Genomic DNA, 21,290 nt, shown 5'->3' on the forward strand with positions numbered 1-21,290 from the left:
CTTTCTCGGTGTGGTAGTAGCAACCTTGTAAATGTAATTGTAATTGTAATTGCAAGTGAGAGAGAAGAACAGAGAAAAACACAGTCTTTTGTTTCTCTGTGCAGTTCCTTCCTCCCTTTGCAGTTCCTTCCTCCCTTGTGCTTGAGAGAAAAAAAGAGAGAGAATAGATTTGAATTTCATCATCTGTATATAAATAGTGGACTTAGTTACTTAGCGTGCGAGAAATGCAGCAGCACCTGATGCAGATGCAGCCCATCATGGCAGCCTACTACCCCAACAACGTCACCACTGATCACATTCAACAGGTCCTTTCTTTTCCTTTCCTTTCCTTTCACTCTTCCATTTCCATTCTCCCTCTCTTTTCCTTCTTCTCCTTTTCTTTTATCTTTCTCAACCTTCTTTCCACTTTCCCTTCACCTGTCTCTGCTCAGGGAACCTTTTCTTTTGTGTCTCTGAGCCTGTGGGTCTTACTGTGCCACTTTTAGTACTACTCCTTGCTTACTCTGTTTCTCATCATGCCCTCTTCTCTTTATTCTTTGTCACTTTCTGCTAACATCTCTGTGAGCCTATCTTAACGTAATCCCCGTCTTTGTCACTTCACCTTCACCACTTTGCTTCATTCCCTCTCTTCTTATCATTTATTAAGCTTCACTCCACTCATTCTTGGGCCCCTTCACTATGCCTTTCCTTTTAATTACTCTTTTTTCACTGTTCTTTAGTGTTTACACTGTTCTGGTGGCACCCCACTTTGATACTTGCTGTGTTGTTTGCTCCGTTCATGGGTTAAAGTAGTGTTGAACAATAGCTGCTAGATTCTCTCATGTGTTGTTGTTGTCCTTGCAGTTTTTTAGATGGTACAGCCATGTGTTTCGCCTCTCTGTTTTGGTTTAGTACCTCTATGGTGATTTCTGGGAGACAATGTTTAACTGTTTCATGTTGAATAAAGGGTTTGTTTACTTGCTTGCACACAACAATTATAGTCCATTGAAGAAAGTGTTTGATATTAAAGAAAAAATGACAGGATGGGTATTGCATGTCAGGAAATACTCACATTGATACTTTCAGTTGACATAAATTACAGTTATTAATGTTATATTGTATACATGACTATTTTTCTGCAATACATTTTAGAAAATATACCTTATATTTTCTGAAGTTTAGTATGATTAACATGCATCATAGTATGTTTAAAGGAAAGACAGATCAAAGATGACTCTTTGTGTTTGTTTGCCCCCACTACCTCACATTTATTATGCAATTTTTTCCTCATTGTTGTGATATTGTCATGTCTGAAATAACCAGTTTCTCTCTCTTTACTAGCAGTATCTGGATGAGAACAAGTCCCTGATTCTGAAGATTGTTGAAAGCCAGAATTCTGGCAAGCTGAGCGAGTGTGCCGAGTAAGAATTGGTCTCATTTGAAAATTTTGTTTCTGAAATCTTTATTATTTGACAAACAGGAGCCCTTCTGGTTTGGTGTCATATAATAACTGTAAGAAATATAAACTGGAACAAGTTCTTACCTCAATCCCTTTTGTTAATTTCTGTCTTAATTTTCTGGTCACTTGTTCCATTTGTAATAGCCTAACTTCTGATAGGCTAGATTTGGGTATTAGCAGGGTTAAATAGTTCATGCTAACAATGACTAATTGCAGACTTTACCCTCCTGGTTTCTTATCTGATATTTTACTCACAGTTACAGACCTTGTTATAAATTACCTAATCAGTCTGACGATAAAGCTAGGGTGTTCGAAATCTTGAATGTAAATGGAGTGTGCATTGACTACCTATCTTTTTGCAGGCTTTTTCTAAGATACAGTGTACCCCACAATACTTAAAACAAATTGGACACCAATAGTTTTATACTACTATGAATTGAAGTTGCAAAACAGTTGTCACTTTCTGTACATATATATTTCCACAAGGTCAATCATTAGAAGAAAGGTTGTAGTCCTTTTTTGGTAATTGCATCATTTCGTGGTTTTCTTGTCAACACAACTGGAAGGGGACACAGGATACTCTAAGTAGATCAACCTTTTTCTTAGGGAACTGTGGGGGTATGAAAAAGTTTCTTCAAAGAATCACGGTTCTCCATGTTTGCCTTGTGATAGAAATCCAAAACAATTATTAGATTTTATGGTTCCTTTACTGCTCCTTTTGTTGTGGTCCTAAAGCATCACAATCCTCTTGTCTTTATTTCAGGAACCAATCCAGGCTGCAGAGAAATCTGATGTACCTTGCTGCAATAGCTGATTCCCAGCCCCAACCACCTCCTATGCCTGGTCAGGTACACAACTATTTTTCTGAACATTTGATTACATGTTTGATACATTTTACATGCAAAATATTATAATGATCCAATATCATACATAATCTTGAGTTAACTTCATATTCTTCTGAATATCATTGCAGTATCCTCCCAGTGGAATGATGCAGCAGGGAGCACACTACATGCAGGCTCAACAAGCTCAGCAGATGTCACAACAACAGCTAATGGCTTCACGCTCCTCCCTCTTATACGCACAACAACCCTTCTCAGCCCTTCAACAGCAGCAGCAGGGCTTGCATAGCCAACTTGGCATGAGCTCCAGTGGAAGTCAAGGCTTTCACATGATGCAAAGTGAAGCCACAACTGTAGGGGGCAATGCAGCCATAGGTTCTGGAGGGTTCCCTGATTTTGTACGCATTGGTGGCAGTGGCAAGCAAGATATTGGAAGCTCTGGTGAAGGCAGAGGAGGAAGCTCTAGTGGCCACTCTGGTGATGGTGGTGAGACCCTTTATCTGAAATCTGCAGCTGATGGAAACTAAACTAGTCTGGGAGAATACTGAAGTTTCCTTTGGCCTTTAGTGGTTTATTTAGTTAGGAGAATTAGGCAGTGGATGTTTAAGTAGAGGAAGAAGAAAGGGAAAAACTTGCTGCACTTGTTGCTTAGATATGTTGTTTGTTTATCTTGTGCTAAAGACAAACAATCTAATCACTGTCTTAATGTTTCTGCAGTATTACTAGTAGTAACATGATGCATGCTTTATTTTCTGGTGTAAAGCTTTAGTCATAAATGTCAAGGTCACAGATTCACCACTTGTTATCTTAAAGGTTCTTTGGTTGAACCATGACAGATGAAATTTTGCGACAAAGTTAATTCACAACCCAAACCCATCATATATGCAACATGCTGGTGTGGTTCATGGTTAGTTACTACCCAATACTATATTTTTTTTATAATTTTATAAAATTAAAATCAAAAGAAAATATTTAAAACTGAGTTTGTGCATGTAAATCACATGTTATAAGTCTTCAAAATATTCTGCATGATATTGAATAAAGTTCCGTTCTAATATTTTTAATAGAGAATAAGAAATTTGATCGTGAGGGTTTGTTGAGTTGTTATTTTATTTGAAGGGAGTTTTAATGTCACACACCAGCAACAAGTTTTATGAGATTTTATAGTAATCACACTTTACAAAATTATATTTGTATTTTAATAGTTTATAATTATAAAATGTTTTAATTATGTAATTAATTATTTTATTCTTCAAATTTATAGCAAAATACTATTTAAAGATCCATTTTAACATTTCAATTAGGGAATAAGAAATTATGTTTGTAAAAGTTGTTCTGTAAAGTTCTTTAAGGTTGTTATATGAGTTGTTATTTTATTTCAAGGGATTTTTATTACGTCACGTTAAATAAGAGATTTTATGATGATATTTCATAGTAATCTCACTTTACATTTTTTTTATTTGTATTTTAATATTTTATAATTAAAAAATATTTTAATTATGTGATCAATTATTTTATTCTTAAAATTTTTAATCTTCTGCTCAACAGTATATGCTAATAATTTTTTTATAAACCTAGATCACGAATAAGACTGCATTAGAAATGTTTTTAATTAATCAACTTATCCCATGGAACCAACATGGACTAAACTAGGTAAGTGAGTTTTCAATGGTTTGTTTTTCAAGACAAAAATAATATTTAAGTTGTGGGAATTGTCAATAATTCTGACATAGAATAAAACTCACTCAACTAAACATAGTTGCTGAAAATTACAAGTTCAACAACTAATACAAGGCCCAATTTTATAATATCAGATAATCTTTTTTCATTATAACATTAGATAAGAAATAAAAAATTATTATTTAATTCTTTCTAATTCTAATATATATATAATATTCTTTTGCCTGTAGATGAAGTTTACATATTAGATGTATTAATGCATTTTTTTAAAATTAGTTATAATAATGCAATGGGACACACCAAATGGATAAATGTATAAAGTAAATTGAATATTATTGTGAAGATTATGGTTACGTTAGGAAGTAACAGTATTTGAGCTTTGAAAGAGAAGGGAAGGGAGTGAGAAGAAAATTGGTTAAAAAGGGAGGAGCGAAACACATAAGGATTAGGAACCACGAGTTGGCGCGAAAGCAAAGGGAAGAAGAAGAAGGTGCCGAAATTGAAGGGCTTTGCGAAGAATGTCTTCTCATGGATCCAGACCCACACCCTCACCCTCATCCTCACCTACATTCACTTCCACTTCTCTCTCCTTTCATTTTCCCTTTCCTCTCACTTTCATCTTCATCTTTTCCCACTTTCTCAACACATTTCATTCAAATCGCAGCATCAGATCCCTAAGTTTTATCCTTCTCTTTATGAACCGCGACAATGGTATGCTTCTAATTCAAACACTTATCTCGCCATTTTCAATTTTCGTCATTTTCACTTAATGGATTTTTCTTTCTATTTAGATAGTCGCATGCAGAATCAATGCAGGATCACCTGTTTGTTTTATATGTAAAAATTAAAAATACAGGATCACCTGTTTGTTTTATATTTTAAAAAAAGAATACTCGCGTCGTCGTATGTGATGGAATGAAACTACGGACTAGATGTTTGAGAATGTGTTATGGATCATCAAGCTTTAAGTCAAGTGATTCTGTGCAATTCATACCTGTTTTATATAGTGATCCTCTCCCATGATTAATGCACATTAGGATCTTGGATAAGTATGGGAAAAAGGATTGGAGAGTTTACTGGTTAAATCTGTAGGACAAAACTTATGTATAGTTTCTTAGGTGTTTTTAGTGTTGTATTTTTTAATAAGAATTTGGAGATGTTGCATTCCGATGGAGTTGGGCTACTTAGGCAGCATGCTCAGATATATGATGGCAACAGTGGATAAATTATGAAACAAAAAGTGATAAATCATTAAATGGTTGCAGACAAATCTCACTTGGTTTGTTCTGTGTGAAGTGGATGGATTGGACATGTTATCCAGATGTGTTAGAGAAGGGGTTAATTTTTTCAACTTGTATTCTTTTGATAGCAATGGGTCGAAGAAATTTTGATTTAATTGGCATATCAAGTTTCAAATTAATAGAGCTCAAGATCCTGAATTGTGGGTTGTGACTCGTGATTGTTTATGCCAAAAAAATGTTGGACTTCTACTTCTGAAAAGCATTGACTTAGACTTGTAGATTGTGATTTCTTGTAAAGCAATTTTTTCGAGATTCAAAATGTCAAAATATAATATCTCTCTATCTATGTGTAGAAACGGGTGTATTGGGCAAGAAATATGATATGTTGTCTTCCAGCTAGTAGCTAACTCTGATTAAGCTGACTGACTTTTCTACAATGTGATATCTACTTGGTTGTTACGCTAAAACATTCTGGTTTATTTTATTCGGCTGTTAGTATTACTGATCCCGTGTAACTAACTATAAGAAAGAAACTTGTGCTATCGGTATACTATACATATTTTAGTTTCGTGTGGAATTTTTAGATCTTTCTAGGCAAACATTATGGGAGAAATGGATGTACAATTCTTGCTAGCTTTTCTTGCGGACAAGATAATATAATAGTACATATTTAGACCGTAATGAGATCTTAGATAATTGTAATAAAAGATTATTCCATATCTCCACCTGCAGGGGACTCCCGTGAATATTATTGTTGGTTCTCATGTCTGGATTGAAGACCCAGAGGTATCTTGGATTGATGGACAGGTATTAAAAATCAAGGGAAAGGATGCTGAAATTGAAACTACCAATGGAAAAAAGGTTTGTAGACTGTCAGACTGCCATTTACTTGGTTCCGTATTTTATAGTTTATGTTTTTTGCCTTTATATCCAATCTATTTCGAGAAGAAGATTGGTAGGTTTATTGCCAATTTGGGTCATTGATAAGCGGCATCCTGTCTTGATAAATAAGACTTTGTCTTATTGTATCACAATAGTTAAATGGTTTACCTTTCATTTAGGGGTGGTGAAATGTTAAGGTAAGGGTTTGACCTCATTTTTTTTCCTATATATTAATTTTTGAAAACAAAAAAGTTTGCTGCCCCTCTACAAACAATTAAGTTTACATTATGTCCCCATGTTATTTATTTTAGTTTTGCTGCCCCTCTACACACACGTAGAAACTGCTTACGTGATGATCAACTTAAAAAAGAGAAAGCACTGCTAGTCAGCTGTATCTTAGCTTCAAGTAGATCACAAAATGTGTAAAATAGCTTAAGAAAAACTAAAACGTAACGAGATCCATAAATAAGCCTTCTTTCTTTCATTATTGAACTGAACTTCCCAGCTTGGTATTCAAATTATCATTGTGATCCATCAAAAGTTGTATTAATCATTGTTTTCATGTTGAAAATCCACCATCAAAGTCATTGGAGTCTTGAATAAATTTATCGTTGTCAGTGTCTTTACTGTATTCCTGTTTTATTTTTACTGATGAACTCTGTAGTAAAAAAATAATTATTATTTGTTGACTTCTGAAGGCATTTTACTTCATTCATTGATGAAGAACTCACTCTTTCTCATGCTTCTACTGCTAACTGATAGTCAGCAAATTTTACCGTGACTTACTAGGCCAAAGATTACAACTGAATTATTACTTGTTCTTCTATTTTGGCTATTTCAAGGTTAATGCAAATTTATCAAAAATATATCCTAAGGATATGGAAGCTCCCCCTGGTGGAGTGGACGATATGACTAAACTGTCCTATTTGCATGAGCCTGGAGTCCTGCAGAACTTGAAGGCTAGATATGAATTGAATGAAATATACGTAAGGATTTCTTCCCTTTAATGTGATGAGATACAGTGAAGTTTATAAGTGAAAAAGTTGCTACCTATTGTTTTTGCAGACTTATACTGGAAATATTCTGATTGCTATAAATCCATTCCAAAGACTACCTCATATTTATGGTGCGCACATGATGCAACAATACAAGGGAGCACCATTTGGAGAATTAAGCCCTCATGTATTTGCAGTTGCTGATGTTGCATATAGGTAATCTTAATTTTTTTATATTGATTTTTTTTTTCTATAATTGAAGCAAATATTAAATTGATATATTTATTTAATAACAGGGCGATGATTAATGAAGGAAAAAGCAATTCAATTCTAGTCAGTGGGGAAAGTGGAGCCGGTAAAACTGAAACTACAAAAATGCTTATGCAGTACCTTGCTTTCTTAGGTGGTAGGGCTGGTACCGAAGGACGAACAGTTGAACAACAAGTTCTTGAAGTATGATTCAATTAATAACACTCAAATTTTTTAACTCTAACAGAATTCCCATTCTCATGCTCCCTCCCCCTCCCGAATAACCTTCCTTTTTCTTATCTTCTGATATGAACTCATTCAAGACTTCCATATTGATTGATTTGAGTGCAGTCAAATCCAGTTCTGGAAGCATTTGGGAATGCTAAAACTGTTAGGAATAACAATTCTAGGTGAGTCTATAGCGTGGTAAATAAAGAATTTTGTGGGTTTTATTCTCTATGATTTCTGGTTTATAAATTATCTTTTGTATCAGTTTTTTTGACATGTGGGCCATGAAGGATTCCTTGTGCTTCCCTTCGTACTGCTTGTCTGAAATTATGGATTAACTGTGCCTCCGTTTTTTTTTTCTCATTTCATTACTTTTAGTATCACGTCATATTGCCATAAGTCATTATAATTCTAAGAAGGGAAGTTACAATGATGCCTTTCTTAATCAAATTTTTGTTCCAGAAAAGAATTTATTTTTTGATAATATAACCTGCTGCATGATACTGAGAATGTGCAAGCTATTACCATAGAGTTGGTTTCAAATTCTCCTAGTGTTAATGGTGCAGTCGATTTGGTAAATTTGTTGAGATCCAATTTGATAAAAGTGGAAGAATATCAGGAGCAGCCATCCGAACATATCTTCTAGAGAGATCTCGGGTTTGCCAAATTAATGATCCTGAAAGGAATTACCATTGCTTTTATCTTCTTTGCGCTGCACCGCACGAGGTGGCTTTCTGTCTATCATCTACTTACTACTGATTCTCTTAATTATGTAAAGTCATTGGAAATTTTGCTAACAGGAAATTGAGAAATACAAATTAGGAAATCCTAAATCATTTCACTACCTAAACCAGTCAAAATGCTATGAACTGGCTGATGTAAGTGATGCTCGTGAATATCTTGCCACTCGAAGAGCTATGGATATTGTTGGAATAAGTCAAAAAGATCAGGTATTTCTTCAAGAATAGCTAATGTAGCTTCTTTCTTGCTAGAATATAGAATGATATTTTTCCACCTCTCTGATTTGTCCTGTTCCTTGTTCTCAGGAAGCCATTTTCAGAGTTGTTGCTGCAATTCTTCATATTGGTAATATTGAATTCACCAAAGGAAAAGATGTTGACTCATCGGTTCCAAAAGATGACAAAGCCAAATTCCACCTAAAAACAACTGCTGAGCTTCTCATGTATGATCATTGCTATATCATTACTTGTGTTTGTACTGTTTGTAGTTTCTTTAAGATGATTGTCAATATTGGATCAGGTGTGATGCTGATGCCTTGGAAGATGCATTATGTAAGCGTGTCATGATCACCCCTGAAGAAGTTATCAAAAGGAGCCTTGACCCCCAGAGTGCAGCAGTGAGTAGAGATGGATTGGCAAAAACAATTTATTCTCGGCTATTTGACTGGTAAGATACTGAAAATGGAGATTCAGTAATTTTTTTAGAGTCTAATTAGTAAGACACACTGAACATAAGGATGCAGGGTTCTGGTTTTGATTCCTGGGTCATGTATGTTTTTTCTAACAGGCTGGTGGACAAGATAAATAATTCAATCGGACAAGACCCCAAATCTAAATCTTTGATTGGGGTCCTTGATATCTATGGTTTTGAAAGCTTTAAAGCTAACAGGTAATATATAGTTTCGAAGAATAAACATATCTATCCATTAGTATGTTCACAAGAGTGCATTACTGAAGATATTGAAAGCAACTACCTCTACTTGTTCTCAAGTTTCAATCTTTTGTAACTTATTTTCAGTTTATCATGCTCTGCAGTTTCGAGCAATTTTGCATTAATTTCACAAATGAGAAGTTGCAGCAACATTTCAATCAGGCAAAGTCTATGAACAAATTATGCACTTCAAGTTTCTTTGCTATTTCTGTATTTAATATGATTAAGATGATGACTTTCAGCACGTGTTTAAAATGGAACAAGAAGAATATACAAAGGAGGAGATCAATTGGAGCTACATTGAATTTGTTGACAATCAAGATGTTTTGGACCTTATTGAGAAGGTTTTCTTTTTATCCTTATTTCCCACTTTCTTCCAGAGACTGAGTATATTAACTCATTTTAGTTGGAAGCCTTCTATTTAATTATTCGGATCATTAATGAAACTGAAAGGTAGTGTTTTTTATATGCTTAGTGATGATATGTTCAATGCCGGCTTTTTTAACTATCTAATATAGGTTCTTCCCACTGTCTATTTAGTGTGACAATACCTTTCCTATATATTAATAATGAATACTCGATTGATCCAAGTTGGAAATGGTTGATAAAATTCACATAATAGCTACGTACATGTAGAAAGTAAGAGAAGCAGGGGGAACAGGAATGTGTGATGAAAATAAAATTAGTTTACGAGTTTCTTTCTTGCTCCTTTTGAACTGAACTGTGATATCTTTATTATGTATTATTGGAGTATATTACACAATCTATATTATTTTGATGAAAGTAAATATACAATTAAGGAATTTCTATTTCCGAGTAGTCTTCCATCATGCTATATTACTTTGGGCCCATTTTACATCCTAATTCAATCCTTCGTTAGGCTTTTCCTGCCTTTTGTTCTTGTTATAATGTTTTACATTGATTTTGCTTTTGCAGAAACCTGGGGGAATCATTGCTCTCCTCGATGAAGCTTGGTAAAATATTGGTTTTTCCTCTTGAAAACTTTTTCCTTTTTGGGGCTTGCTTGATGATTTTAATTTTTAACCTTTAGTTTGTAAAAGTAGACATGATCCAGTTTTTCTTTCTAGTTTCTTAAAATCTATAGCCCCTTGTTAAATAACATAACCTATATCCATCATTCTTGCCTTACCTTCTGCCTTTGTCTTTCAGCATGTTCCCAAAATCAACTCATGAAACATTTGCAAACAAGCTTTATCAAACTTTTAAGAATCACAAGCGCTTTATTAAGCCAAAATTGTCTCGAACGGATTTCACAATTGCTCATTATGCTGGGGAGGTATGAATGACTAATCTCAGCATTCGCTGCTGCCAGAATGAGACATTGTTGTTTTTTCAAATTTACCCTCGTCAATTTGCAGGTACTATACCAGTCTGACCAATTCTTAGACAAAAACAAGGATTATGTGGTTCCAGAACATCAAGATTTATTGAGTGCTTCCAAATGTTCTTTTGTATCTGGCCTTTTTCCACCACTTCCAGAAGAGACATCAAAATCTTCCAAATTTTCTTCAATTGGTTCTCGTTTTAAGGTATCATTCCTTTCCATGTCTTCATTGTAGACTTTAGGACTTCATTGTAATCTAGTTTTTAAGGCATCATTCAAATAATGAATATGTGAACAAGCTCCCTTCACTACCTACAATTGAACTGCATTCTTATTATCTAGAAGCTAATAAATTCTGAATGGTGCAGCTACAACTACAAAGCCTAATGGACACATTAAATTCTACAGAACCCCATTACATTAGATGTGTGAAACCAAACAACCTCCTCAAGCCTGCAATTTTTGAGAATGTCAATATTATGCAACAACTTCGTTGTGGTGTGAGTATGCTTTTATGTATTTCCTTTATTCATTCTTTAGAATATGGTTTATGCAAAAGTATATCCGTAATTCCTTGAAGTCTTTACCCCATCTGCTGTTCCTAACTCTTACCCCTATAGGGTGTTTTGGAGGCAATCAGAATCAGTTGTGCTGGCTACCCTACTCGTCGCGCTTTCTTTGAATTTATAAACAGATTTGGCATCCTTGCCCCAGAGACCATGGAAGCAAAGTATGCATTCTTTTAGTTTATCTTCTATGCTTGGGAGGAAAATTTTCGCTTTGAATGTTAAAATATTTTGTACCAAACTTGGGCATGGTGCTAACTCAAGTTTTTCACCTGTGAGTAGCTGTGATGAAAAATCTGCTTGCCAAAAGATTCTGGAAAAGATGGAGCTTAAAGGATATCAGGTAACTTTTTATATTGCACCAGAACAATTATTGTTCGTGTTCTTGTCGAGTTGTTCATACCTCTGCTGTAAATCCCTTTTAGGCCCTGGGAACAACTATTATCCGTGTACATTTTTAGCATTAATTTTTAACGGCTCTTTCAGACTTAACTTTCTAATATTATCTGGGTCTAGTATGTCATAACGTGCATATGTGTATAATATTTATGCCCTGCTCATATGTTCGCTGGTTGGCTTCAAATGTTGTAGATTGGAAAAACAAAGGTATTCTTGAGAGCAGGTCAGATGGCTGAATTAGATGCCCGGAGAGCTCAAGTACTTAGTAATGCAGCAAAAGTTATCCAACGTCGTGTACGAACCCATCAAGCTCGCAGACATTATCTTGCACTGCGTAAGAAGACCATATACGTGCAGTCTCGGTGGAGAGGTAAGTTGTTTCGATAGGGAAATAACCTCATTAATTTGTTAGGATAAATGCAGCCATGTTCATAGCGTGACGTCACTAACTAGCACAGATATCTTAGATCTGTAGGAGACCTCATTACTAGATGTTATTCTTAAGATATATGATATATTATCTATAGGAAGACTTGCATGTAAACAGTATGAGCATTTGAGAAGGGAAGCTGCTGCTGTGAAAATTCAAAAGAACATACGCAGACACGAAGCTAGGAAAGCCTATAAAGAACTTCATGTGGCAGTACTTACACTGCAACGAGCCATAAGGGCCACTGCTGCTCGCAAGGAATTCAGATTTAGGAAGCAGACTAAAGCTTCCATCATCATTCAGGTTTCGTCAAGTACTAAATGATTTGGATCATCCTCTAGAGCAATCAGTGTTCAATAATTTTCTCTCTAAAAAATTGTAGGCTCGGTGGCGGTGTCACAAAGCTGCCATATATTATAAGAGGCTAAAGAAAGGTACAATAGTTACACAGTGCAGATGGAGGGGGCGTGTATCCAGGAGAGAACTTAGGAAACTGAAAATGGTATATTTCTATGTCTACTATGATTCTTATAGATTAAGTAGATCCTTCAAATATATATATATATATATATATATATATATATATATATATATATATATATGACTAAAGACGTAACATGTTCTTCCTACATAATTTATGCCACAAAAGGAAAAGGATACTATTTGTCACCCGATTAATTTGTTTTATTGTAAAGTTGAGTTTTAAATCATAAAAGTAAATACAAACATAATTTATATTTTTTGTTTCATCATCATCGTTGTCATCATTGTTATCTTTTTCGAGAGAAAAACAACATAAGAACACAAAACTCTCTTGTGATCTACCAAGATTGAAATTGGCTTTAACTTTTTACTTGTGATTATAGAAGACATAAAATTGTCCCCTTTTTATTTTTATTTCATAAACAACTATCATATTTTATTTTGAAAGAAATGAAATAGATACAAAGTAGACCTTGAGAAATCTACAAAATAGAATATCGCGTCCACATTGGATCTGAGCCGAGAGTTGTGTGACATTACTGTTTCTTTCCTTTTTATGATATGAATGATCGAATCTAAAACTAACCGTACCTTGATCTAACCGATTAAGCTGCCTGTGCTTGACTAATTCATAATAAAGTAGCATAAACCTCACCTTTCCTATATTGTTTTCTGGTTTCATTATATCTTTATAATTTTTTTCTCTCTAAGTTTACATTTGTTTCCATTTGCTATAGGCCGCAAAAGAAACTGGTGCCTTACAAGAAGCAAAGGATAAACTTGAAAAACGAGTGGAGGAACTAACATGGCGTCTCCAACTAGAAAAAGGTTTAAAGGTAAGATCTGTGGATAGATATACTTTTGGAAGGACTTTGTTGTTCTGATGATCTCTTGTACAAATATGAAACAAAAAAAAAGGTTAAGAGGAAAAATTTGCAAGTTACTAAGTACCCTTACAACTGGTAAGGCATAAAGTAAGCCATGTGGAATCATGTGCAGACAAATTTGGAAGAATCCAAAGCTCAGGAGATAGCAAAACTGCAGAATTCATTGCAAGAGTTGCAGATCAAATATGAAGAAACTAATGCTCTGCTCATCAAAGAGAGAGAGAATGTAAAGAAGGTTGTTGAAGAAGAATCTCCTGTCATTAAAGAAACACAGGTTATTGTTGAAGATACACAGAAGACTGAGACACTGACAGCAGAAATTGAGAGCCTAAAGGTAAGAAAGTTCAGTCATAGGATGCATCATTTTCTATACAAAATGCTTCATTTAAAGTTTAAAGCTTTTATTTCTTACATTATTTTTTTTCAGTGATATATATCATTCCTAGAATGGTACATTAATTACGTAGCCTCTTTTTCTTCATTGGTTAGTTGGTAAAGGAAAAAGAAAAAAACTTCAGATCTGGAATTTGTTATATCTGATTGGGACCATAAAGAATTTCAATGTGAGGATGTTATTCAAATTATATATTTTTGTTCCGGACATGTATCCAGTTATGCAACCTAGCCTATGGCTTATTTTGGATATATTTCTTAGTAAGCATTTATAAGAAATTAATGAAAGAGTTTGTGAAAACATGTGCATGAGTTGATTAATTATGGGAAAAGTTTGATTCACTTTATCTTATTTTCTTTTCTTAAGTGTACTTGTTGAAAAGTTAATCCAAACTAGGCCTAATATGCAACTCACCAAACATGTTTTCAGAACTTGATGAGACCTATTGTGTTAAGAAATCTGAAGAACCATAACAAAGGATTAGGAAGTTGTGTTTGGAAAAATTGAACTGCTCTCTTCGCGCTAGTCTTATTAAATGCCATTCAGCATCTTTTCTATCTTTTCAAATATTTAGTGCTGATTTATTAGAAAGCAGATATATTCATAAGATTATGTCTATACAGTTGGCAATAATGATTATGACAGCCCAGCCTAAAACTCATGTGATAAATATGAGCCCTCTAACAGCCATTAATTTCATGAACCGCCCCCCTCCCCTCAAATTAAGGCTGTTTTCCAACCAACAACAAATTTTTGGCAATAAGAAACCTGTGCTTCTGTCTTCATAGCCTTGGTAAAATTATCAGCTACTTGTAGTGTAGTAGATGTGTGAGCAAGATGTATAACAAGACTGGCCAAGGCTTCTCTGATACGATGCTGATCCACCTCTGTGTTTTTTGTTATCATGAAACACCACTAGTAGTCTAAATTATTCTTTACTTCATTAACATTCTATAGATCCTTAATATAAAGGGATACAACAAAGCAAGTTTCTCTCTGGTTGATTTAGGGAACAGCAAGATAAATTTTCATTCTCTTCAGATTATCAATATTATCGAATCAAATTCTTCATTATGGAAGAAAAACATAGTTGATGCTAGTTGATAGAGTGATGTTCTTCACCCACAAAATGTCCTTTGACGTGTGCACATTAAACTAAAACTTACGTCAATTATGAATGATTGTGAAGAATGAATGAGGGTGGTTAGGAGCTTCCATACCATGTTTAAATGTACTACATGTAAAGGATGATAATGATTGCACTAAAACTTACTAGTACATTTCATGTTATGGAGCTTCCATACAATGTAAAAATGTCAAGAACAAATCATTTAAAAAATTAAGAGGTTAGGTGGAGGCACTTAGCCACAGGTTATATCTCTACTCAAATAACTTGCATTAGGATTATATATTTGATTGGATGGACAAATAAGAGTGCAAAAATTATGTAACGGAAATGTTTATGTTTTTGAATGTCTTTAGATAATTTTATTAAAAATTGATGATGGAGCATAATTTTTGTCCGAGGCTTATGGTGATATACCAATGTTTTTTATCAGCATATAGTGGTAATCTCATCTTAAGTGATTTGTCTTGGCTATATCTTCACACAGACCTCGCTTGAGTCAGAGAAACTGAAAGCTGATGACTTTGAAAGAAAATACAATGAAGCCCAAGCTTGTATTGATGAGAGAGGTAAAAGACTAGAAGACATGGAGAAGAAGGGTCGTCATCTTCAAGAATCATTGACTAGGTAACATAAATAATGAATAACCTAATGTAATTCTTTTCCAGAAATAATCAATGATGCCTTTCAAAGGCGAACCTGGCTCACTGTTAAGGTGTTAGCTGTGACCAAGAGGTCATTAGCACAAATCTTGGATAGAGTCTCTGTTCATGGGGGTAAGGCTGTGTACATTTACTATACCCAGACCCTACTAGGTAGTGGGAGCCTTGTCCACTGGGTCACCCTTTAATCAGTGATGATCTACCCAGAAAATATTGGATGGCTTGTCTAAACTTGTGTGCCAAATTCTTTGTTTTAGAGACTTCTTTTTTCGTAAAATGTTCCATAATATCATCGGCTAGCTGTTCAAAAACTTATCTTTATCTTTCCTTTATATCTCAGAATAATTTATATCTAATTTAAAATTTTCATCATATCATGCCTACTCTTCATTAACTGAAATCTCATAATTCTATGATTAGGCTAGAAGAGAAGATTACTAATTTAGAATCAGAGAATCAGGTACTACGTCAACAAGCTGTGTCCATGGCACCTAACAAGTTCCTTTCAGGACGTTCAAGATCAATCATCCAGGTAATCCTGCAATAAAAAATATTATATGCCCGGAAACAATAATAAGCTTGACATTGATTTAACGTGGTTTCTTGTCTGTCCTTATAGAGAACTGAAAGTGGTCATATTATACCGGAAGCAAAGACACCTATGGTAAATACATCTATTACAAATTCGTTGTTATTGCTTTTGGGTACGTCTATATGGATTTGACTTTTTCTTGGCCACCTAATAGTCTAATCAGGAAATGCATAGCGCATCAATGCACCGGAGGGAACCCTCCGACGGTTTGGATGATAAACCACAAAAGTCACTAAATGAGAAACAACAGGAGAATCAAGAGTTACTTATCAGATGTATTGCACAACATCTTGGCTTTGCTGGGAACAGACCAATTGCTGCCTGTATCATATACAAATGCCTCTTGCACTGGCGATCTTTTGAAGTTGAGCGTACTAGTGTTTTTGATCGTATCATCCAAACTATTGGCCATGCAATTGAGGTGTGAAAAAGGCAACTTCCACATGCTAGTGCCCTCTTTTTCTTGTTCCTCTCAGCTTAACACTTTCAAGTTGCTGATAGATTCCATTCGAATTTCAGACCCAGGATAATAATGACGTCTTGGCTTATTGGTTATCCAATGCCTCTACACTTCTCTTGTTACTCCAGCGAACACTCAAGGCTAGTGGTGCTGCTGGAATGGCTCCGCAACGCCGCCGTTCTTCATCTGCAACCTTGTTTGGGAGGATGACTCAAGTAAGCATAGCTTCTGACTTAATGAACTGTTTCCCAATGAAAATCTTTTATTCTTCAGGTAAGCATTGTTCCTTTTTTCCAGAGTTTCCGTGGAACTCCAGCTGGAGTAAACCTTTCCCTAGTCAATGGTAGCGCAAGCAGAGGAGTAGATACATTAAGACAAGTTGAAGCCAAGTACCCTGCCCTTCTTTTCAAACAGCAGCTTACAGCATATGTGGAAAAGATATATGGAATGATTCGTGATAATTTGAAGAAAGAAATTTCTCCCTTGCTCGGATTATGCATCCAGGTGTGACAGTTTATTCCTTAATGTGTAGATTCTACAATATAATGCAGACTTTAAAATTATAATTTTTTTTCCAATTTATATATTTCACATTTCCTTGGAATATCATTCATTTAAAACATCACTGTTGGTATGTGACGAGATAGGCACCAAGAACATCGAGAGCAAGCCTTGTCAAGGGATCATCACGTTCTGTTGCAAACACTGAAGCCCAGCGCGCCTTGATTGCTCACTGGCAGGGGATAGTGAAGAGCCTAGGAAACTTTTTAAACACTTTGAAAGCTAATCATGTTAGTATAATCTCTTTTGGAAGCATTCTTTCTGTGCTTTTGCCTCATAGCAATATGTGCCAATAATACTTCTTGCTCTTTACATATATTTTTGGTGCCGTTAAATATAGTTTAATAAAATTACGTATACCTCTATTGAAAATTTAATAAAATTACATGACCTCCCTTATTGTTTCTCAACTTACATATTTTTTCTTTACTTTGATTTAAAATAAAGGGAGATTTATTTTGATAATTCACCTAGACGTTCGAATAAATTTTTGAACAAAAAGGTTGGTCTTCATATTGCATAATATATTCTTCTAACATGATTTTATTTGCCTTTCTTTGGAAGTTGTTATATTTTCATTTATTTAGTGCTGTAATTTCTTGCGGCTTAATTTTGGCAGGTTCCTCCCTTTTTAGTTCGTAAGGTGTTCACGCAAATTTTTTCTTTCATCAATGTACAATTGTTTAATAGGTTGGTTTGTTCTGCACTTCTAATATCCCGTTTTAAACTTCTGTTCGGTATATTGGAATTTTCATTTTAATCATCTCGTTTTTTTTGTTAGTCTTCTTTTACGACGGGAGTGCTGCTCATTTAGTAATGGAGAATATGTCAAAGCTGGTCTGTGTGAATTGGAGCATTGGTGTTATAAGGCAACAGATGAGGTGCATTTACTTTGCAATGTTGCTCTCTGCAGTTCTTTTAACTACATGTACTAACATCTTCGGCCCTCCAAAAAAATTTCAGTATGCAGGTTCTGCCTGGGATGAGCTCAAACATATTAGACAAGCTATTGGATTTCTGGTATCGGTCTATTTTTTGCTCCCTACCGTCTGGCTCTCTTTTTTGCAAATTGTCAGAGGGGATACAAATGATTTTTCCTTTGTTTTAGGTCATTCATCAGAAACCAAAGAAAACATTGGATGAAATAAGTCATGACCTGTGCCCAGTAAGTAGAAAAAATATTTGTCATTGAAAGTTCACTTTATGGTATAGTTACCATTATCAGTTCCTGTGTACAGGTCCTTAGTATACAGCAACTATATCGGATAAGCACCATGTACTGGGATGACAAATATGGAACGCATAGTGTGTCCTCTGATGTAAGTTTTTACAGAAAAGTTTTACTTAAGCTCTTTAAAATCATCCATGCTAGAAAGCAGTACGATAATTTCAAATATAAGATGTACAGAAAAACCATGCTGAGCTTTGCGGTATTAATGTTTTCATCTAGGTCATATCCAATATGAGAGTATTGATGACTGAAGATTCAAATAATGCCGTTAGTAACTCTTTCCTGTTGGATGATGATTCAAGGTCAGTCAGATATCATTAGTTCTTGTATAGTTGTTGAGGTTTTCCTATTTTTAATATTCTTGCAAAATATCACTCACTTTTAATTCTTACTGATTAGTTTAACCATGATGCACTGAAACTAAATAAAGAAAAATATAAAACTTAGTTAAGCTTGTGGCAGTCCTGAAGTTTTCAATTTGTGATCCCTGACTTTAATTATTCTCATATTCAAAGTTGTGATCCCTGACTTGACCAGAATAACACACGCACACGCTTACACGGAAAATAGACAGTTTTTTCATGTATAAGCTACCAAGCTTATAATCACATGCATTCAGCTGAACCCTAACTGCAAGATTACTTTGTTGTGTCCCGAGGCAGAAAGCGTGCTTGGTGTAGCGATTTTAAGGACAATGTTTCCTTTTTCCAGAAATATTGTAGAAAGGGAAATAAATAAATCTAGTTCCAAAATATGCTAATCTGGACAGGAAGTGAGGACCAAGGCGTAGCTTGGATTGAGGTTTTTAATTAAGAAAACTTAATATGATTTAAGGCAAGAATGTCATGTTTTTGTGAATTTACTGGTGCTGACGAACAATTTGGACTAGGGAGCTTCTGAAAAAGTATAGTTGTGTAAGCTGAATTTATGCAAAGTTTAATTTACATTTATTTTATATTTTACTCTTACATGTTTTTGTTGAAAAGTTTATCCAAATTTACATGAATACTGGTTTGAGAGCCTGTATTCTTAATAAATCCTCTTGAAAATATGCATCGTGACATTGTATCATTAACCATGTGAAATCATCTATTTTGTGCAGCATTCCGTTTTCTGTTGACGACATATCGAAATCAATGGAACAGATAGATATTGCAGATATAGAGCCCCCGCCACTAATTCGTGAAAACTCTGGCTTTAGCTTTTTGTTGCCGCGCCCAGATTGAGAGCTTTTGATGTAGATTTTGATCCACCAGTATTGTTACCCACCACCATGGAGTTACCAGGTCACATCAGTTAGATGCTATCATGGTTGTGCTTGAACTGTTGACTTTGGTTGTCAGAACAAGTCATTGTATTAAACATACCAAAATTTACATCGTAGTGATGGATGACAAAACATAGATCATCACGTCGTGCAAGTGGATTTTTGGGCTGAGAGTAAAAGGAATAATACTGTAATAGCCTTTTTCGATAAAGTTTTCATCCTCATTTTTTATGAACCTTTTTAGTTCTGAGCACTTTGTTTTGCTTGGAATAAGATTTTGTATCTAGAAACAAGTATAGGAATTTTACCTAATTATGGTAGTGAATGAAGTCCATGACCATGGTTTAGAATGTGGTAACAAAAGTTCGTTTTTTATATGGACATGTTTCGTCGTACATTTTCATTTTCGATTTGTTATTTTATCTTATCACGACGAATTCTTGAATAATGAATCCACTCTCTCGGTATCTATAATCTATAATAATAACAATCGGGGAAATACATTTGGAAACTTTTGATACGTGTAAGTTGCAGAAATTTGCCAAAAAAGTTGAAAATCAAAATAAATAAAAGCTTGCTAGAAGGAATCTAATGGGACTATCGTGGGCTTCTCTAGTGCATAGAACATGGTGCTCCATTTTCAAAATGCTCCACAATTCTGTCATGGCTGTTTCTTCCTCCGCCCCCATTAAATTACTCAGGCACCCCATCATTATGGATTTTATTTTTCGGAATACACTAAATCAATTCCGGAAACATTTGTCTGGTAGCCACTCACCCACTTTTTTGGAAAATACACCCACTCCTATTTTGGATATTTTCTGTAGGAAGCTGTGACGATGGGGTACAGGAAGAAAACTGATAGGATGCAGCAAACAACAACAACTTCTCTCATTGTCATGCTCTACGCCTTCATCACACATGTCTCTCTCATACTGTTTTAGAAAAAAAGGTACATATTTTCTTAGACATATTTCTCATTTTTCAAACGTTTTTGTCTTCATATATGGTACATACTTTCGATCTTCCTCGTTTATTTTTTAATGTAATTTAGTGTGAGTCATTGATTCTTTAAAAAAAAGATAGATTAATATATTAATAAATGATTCACACTAAATCATGTAAACATGAAAAAAATGAGAGTCAAAAAATTAAATCAGTATCATTGTTAATTTAAGAATTTTAAGGTTCGTCCAAATGGTGATACAATGCACTGTAAAATGCTTTTCGTGCTCTATGAACACACACATACGCACTCTTTGAAGTCATGGTTTGCCAAATTGATACATTGCACTTGGTATTGGGGTTGTAGTTTGAGTCTAGTGGTGACCAAAAACGACAAAATTTACACCTCTGGAAATAAAATCCGTTAAGATCTAAACTTCGCTTTCTTTGGGATTTCAAATTAAGTTTTTTTTTTTTCTTTTTTACTTACAAAACACATCTTCATGTTGTTATTTTTGCCTTCAAAAAATTCAAATTTGATTATGTAGATTTGATAAGATATTTTTCTTTTATCGGATTAAAGTTTTCGTTTTTCACGATTAACGATTAGGATTTGATTTTTTTTGTATTTGTTTATGTTGTTTATATCACGATTTTCTTTGTCAAAGAACAAACTTTATTACGATTAGAAATATTTGTTTATACAGCTTAAACTC

General features: G+C 34.6%; 2 protein-coding genes across 4 annotated transcripts; both read left to right on the forward strand.

Annotated features, from left to right (window-relative positions):
- LOC114189810 (GRF1-interacting factor 1-like) lies at nucleotides 1-3,078 on the forward strand. Of its 2 annotated transcripts, none has more exons than XM_028078509.1 (4): nucleotides 1-305; nucleotides 1,324-1,400; nucleotides 2,202-2,286; nucleotides 2,412-3,078. In XM_028078509.1, exons 1-4 carry the CDS (start codon nucleotides 225-227, stop codon nucleotides 2,805-2,807), a joined length of 639 nt encoding a protein of 212 aa, XP_027934310.1. In that variant the 5' UTR covers nucleotides 1-224; the 3' UTR covers nucleotides 2,808-3,078. The 2 variants fall into 2 exon arrangements, with proteins under 2 accessions (XP_027934310.1, XP_027934311.1); XM_028078510.1 differs by lacking the exon at nucleotides 1-305 and adding an exon at nucleotides 422-854.
- Nucleotides 3,079-4,343: 1,265 nt separating this feature from the next.
- LOC114189755 (myosin-11-like) lies at nucleotides 4,344-19,997 on the forward strand. Of its 2 annotated transcripts, XM_028078426.1 has the most exons (38): nucleotides 4,344-4,671; nucleotides 5,934-6,062; nucleotides 6,926-7,069; nucleotides 7,149-7,294; nucleotides 7,375-7,531; nucleotides 7,679-7,737; nucleotides 8,122-8,281; nucleotides 8,356-8,505; nucleotides 8,602-8,738; nucleotides 8,816-8,962; nucleotides 9,083-9,184; nucleotides 9,331-9,388; nucleotides 9,469-9,570; nucleotides 10,163-10,200; nucleotides 10,397-10,523; nucleotides 10,606-10,776; nucleotides 10,940-11,071; nucleotides 11,192-11,301; nucleotides 11,420-11,480; nucleotides 11,729-11,906; nucleotides 12,064-12,269; nucleotides 12,349-12,468; nucleotides 13,187-13,285; nucleotides 13,449-13,670; nucleotides 15,344-15,483; nucleotides 15,939-16,050; nucleotides 16,138-16,182; nucleotides 16,265-16,531; nucleotides 16,630-16,785; nucleotides 16,868-17,074; nucleotides 17,218-17,361; nucleotides 17,751-17,821; nucleotides 17,913-18,012; nucleotides 18,095-18,151; nucleotides 18,240-18,296; nucleotides 18,370-18,450; nucleotides 18,582-18,664; nucleotides 19,465-19,997. In XM_028078426.1, exons 1-38 carry the CDS (start codon nucleotides 4,669-4,671, stop codon nucleotides 19,586-19,588), a joined length of 4,602 nt encoding a protein of 1,533 aa, XP_027934227.1. In that variant the 5' UTR covers nucleotides 4,344-4,668; the 3' UTR covers nucleotides 19,589-19,997. The 2 variants fall into 2 exon arrangements, with proteins under 2 accessions (XP_027934227.1, XP_027934228.1); XM_028078427.1 differs by lacking the exons at nucleotides 18,582-18,664; nucleotides 19,465-19,997 and having other exon boundaries at nucleotides 18,357-18,450.
- The last annotated feature ends 1,293 nt before the right edge of the window (nucleotides 19,998-21,290 follow it).

Source organism: Vigna unguiculata, chromosome 7, assembly GCF_004118075.2.
Source record: "Vigna unguiculata cultivar IT97K-499-35 chromosome 7, ASM411807v1, whole genome shotgun sequence".
Classification (NCBI taxonomy): domain Eukaryota; kingdom Viridiplantae; phylum Streptophyta; class Magnoliopsida; order Fabales; family Fabaceae; genus Vigna; species Vigna unguiculata.

Bases quoted from the DNA above. Each gene is read 5' to 3' on its own strand.
- LOC114189755 (XM_028078426.1), top strand. The intron at 7,738-8,121 runs GTGAGTCTATAG...TTAATGGTGCAG, and splicing joins GTTAGGAATAACAATTCTAG to TCGATTTGGTAAATTTGTTG. The intron at 8,963-9,082 runs GTAAGATACTGA...TTTTTCTAACAG, and splicing joins TATTCTCGGCTATTTGACTG to GCTGGTGGACAAGATAAATA.
- LOC114189810 (XM_028078509.1), top strand. From the start codon at position 225: ATGCAGCAGCACCTGATGCAGATGCAGCCCATCATGGCAGCCTACTAC. The intron at 306-1,323 runs GTCCTTTCTTTT...CTTTACTAGCAG, and splicing joins CCACTGATCACATTCAACAG to TATCTGGATGAGAACAAGTC. The intron at 1,401-2,201 runs GTAAGAATTGGT...TCTTTATTTCAG, and splicing joins AAGCTGAGCGAGTGTGCCGA to GAACCAATCCAGGCTGCAGA.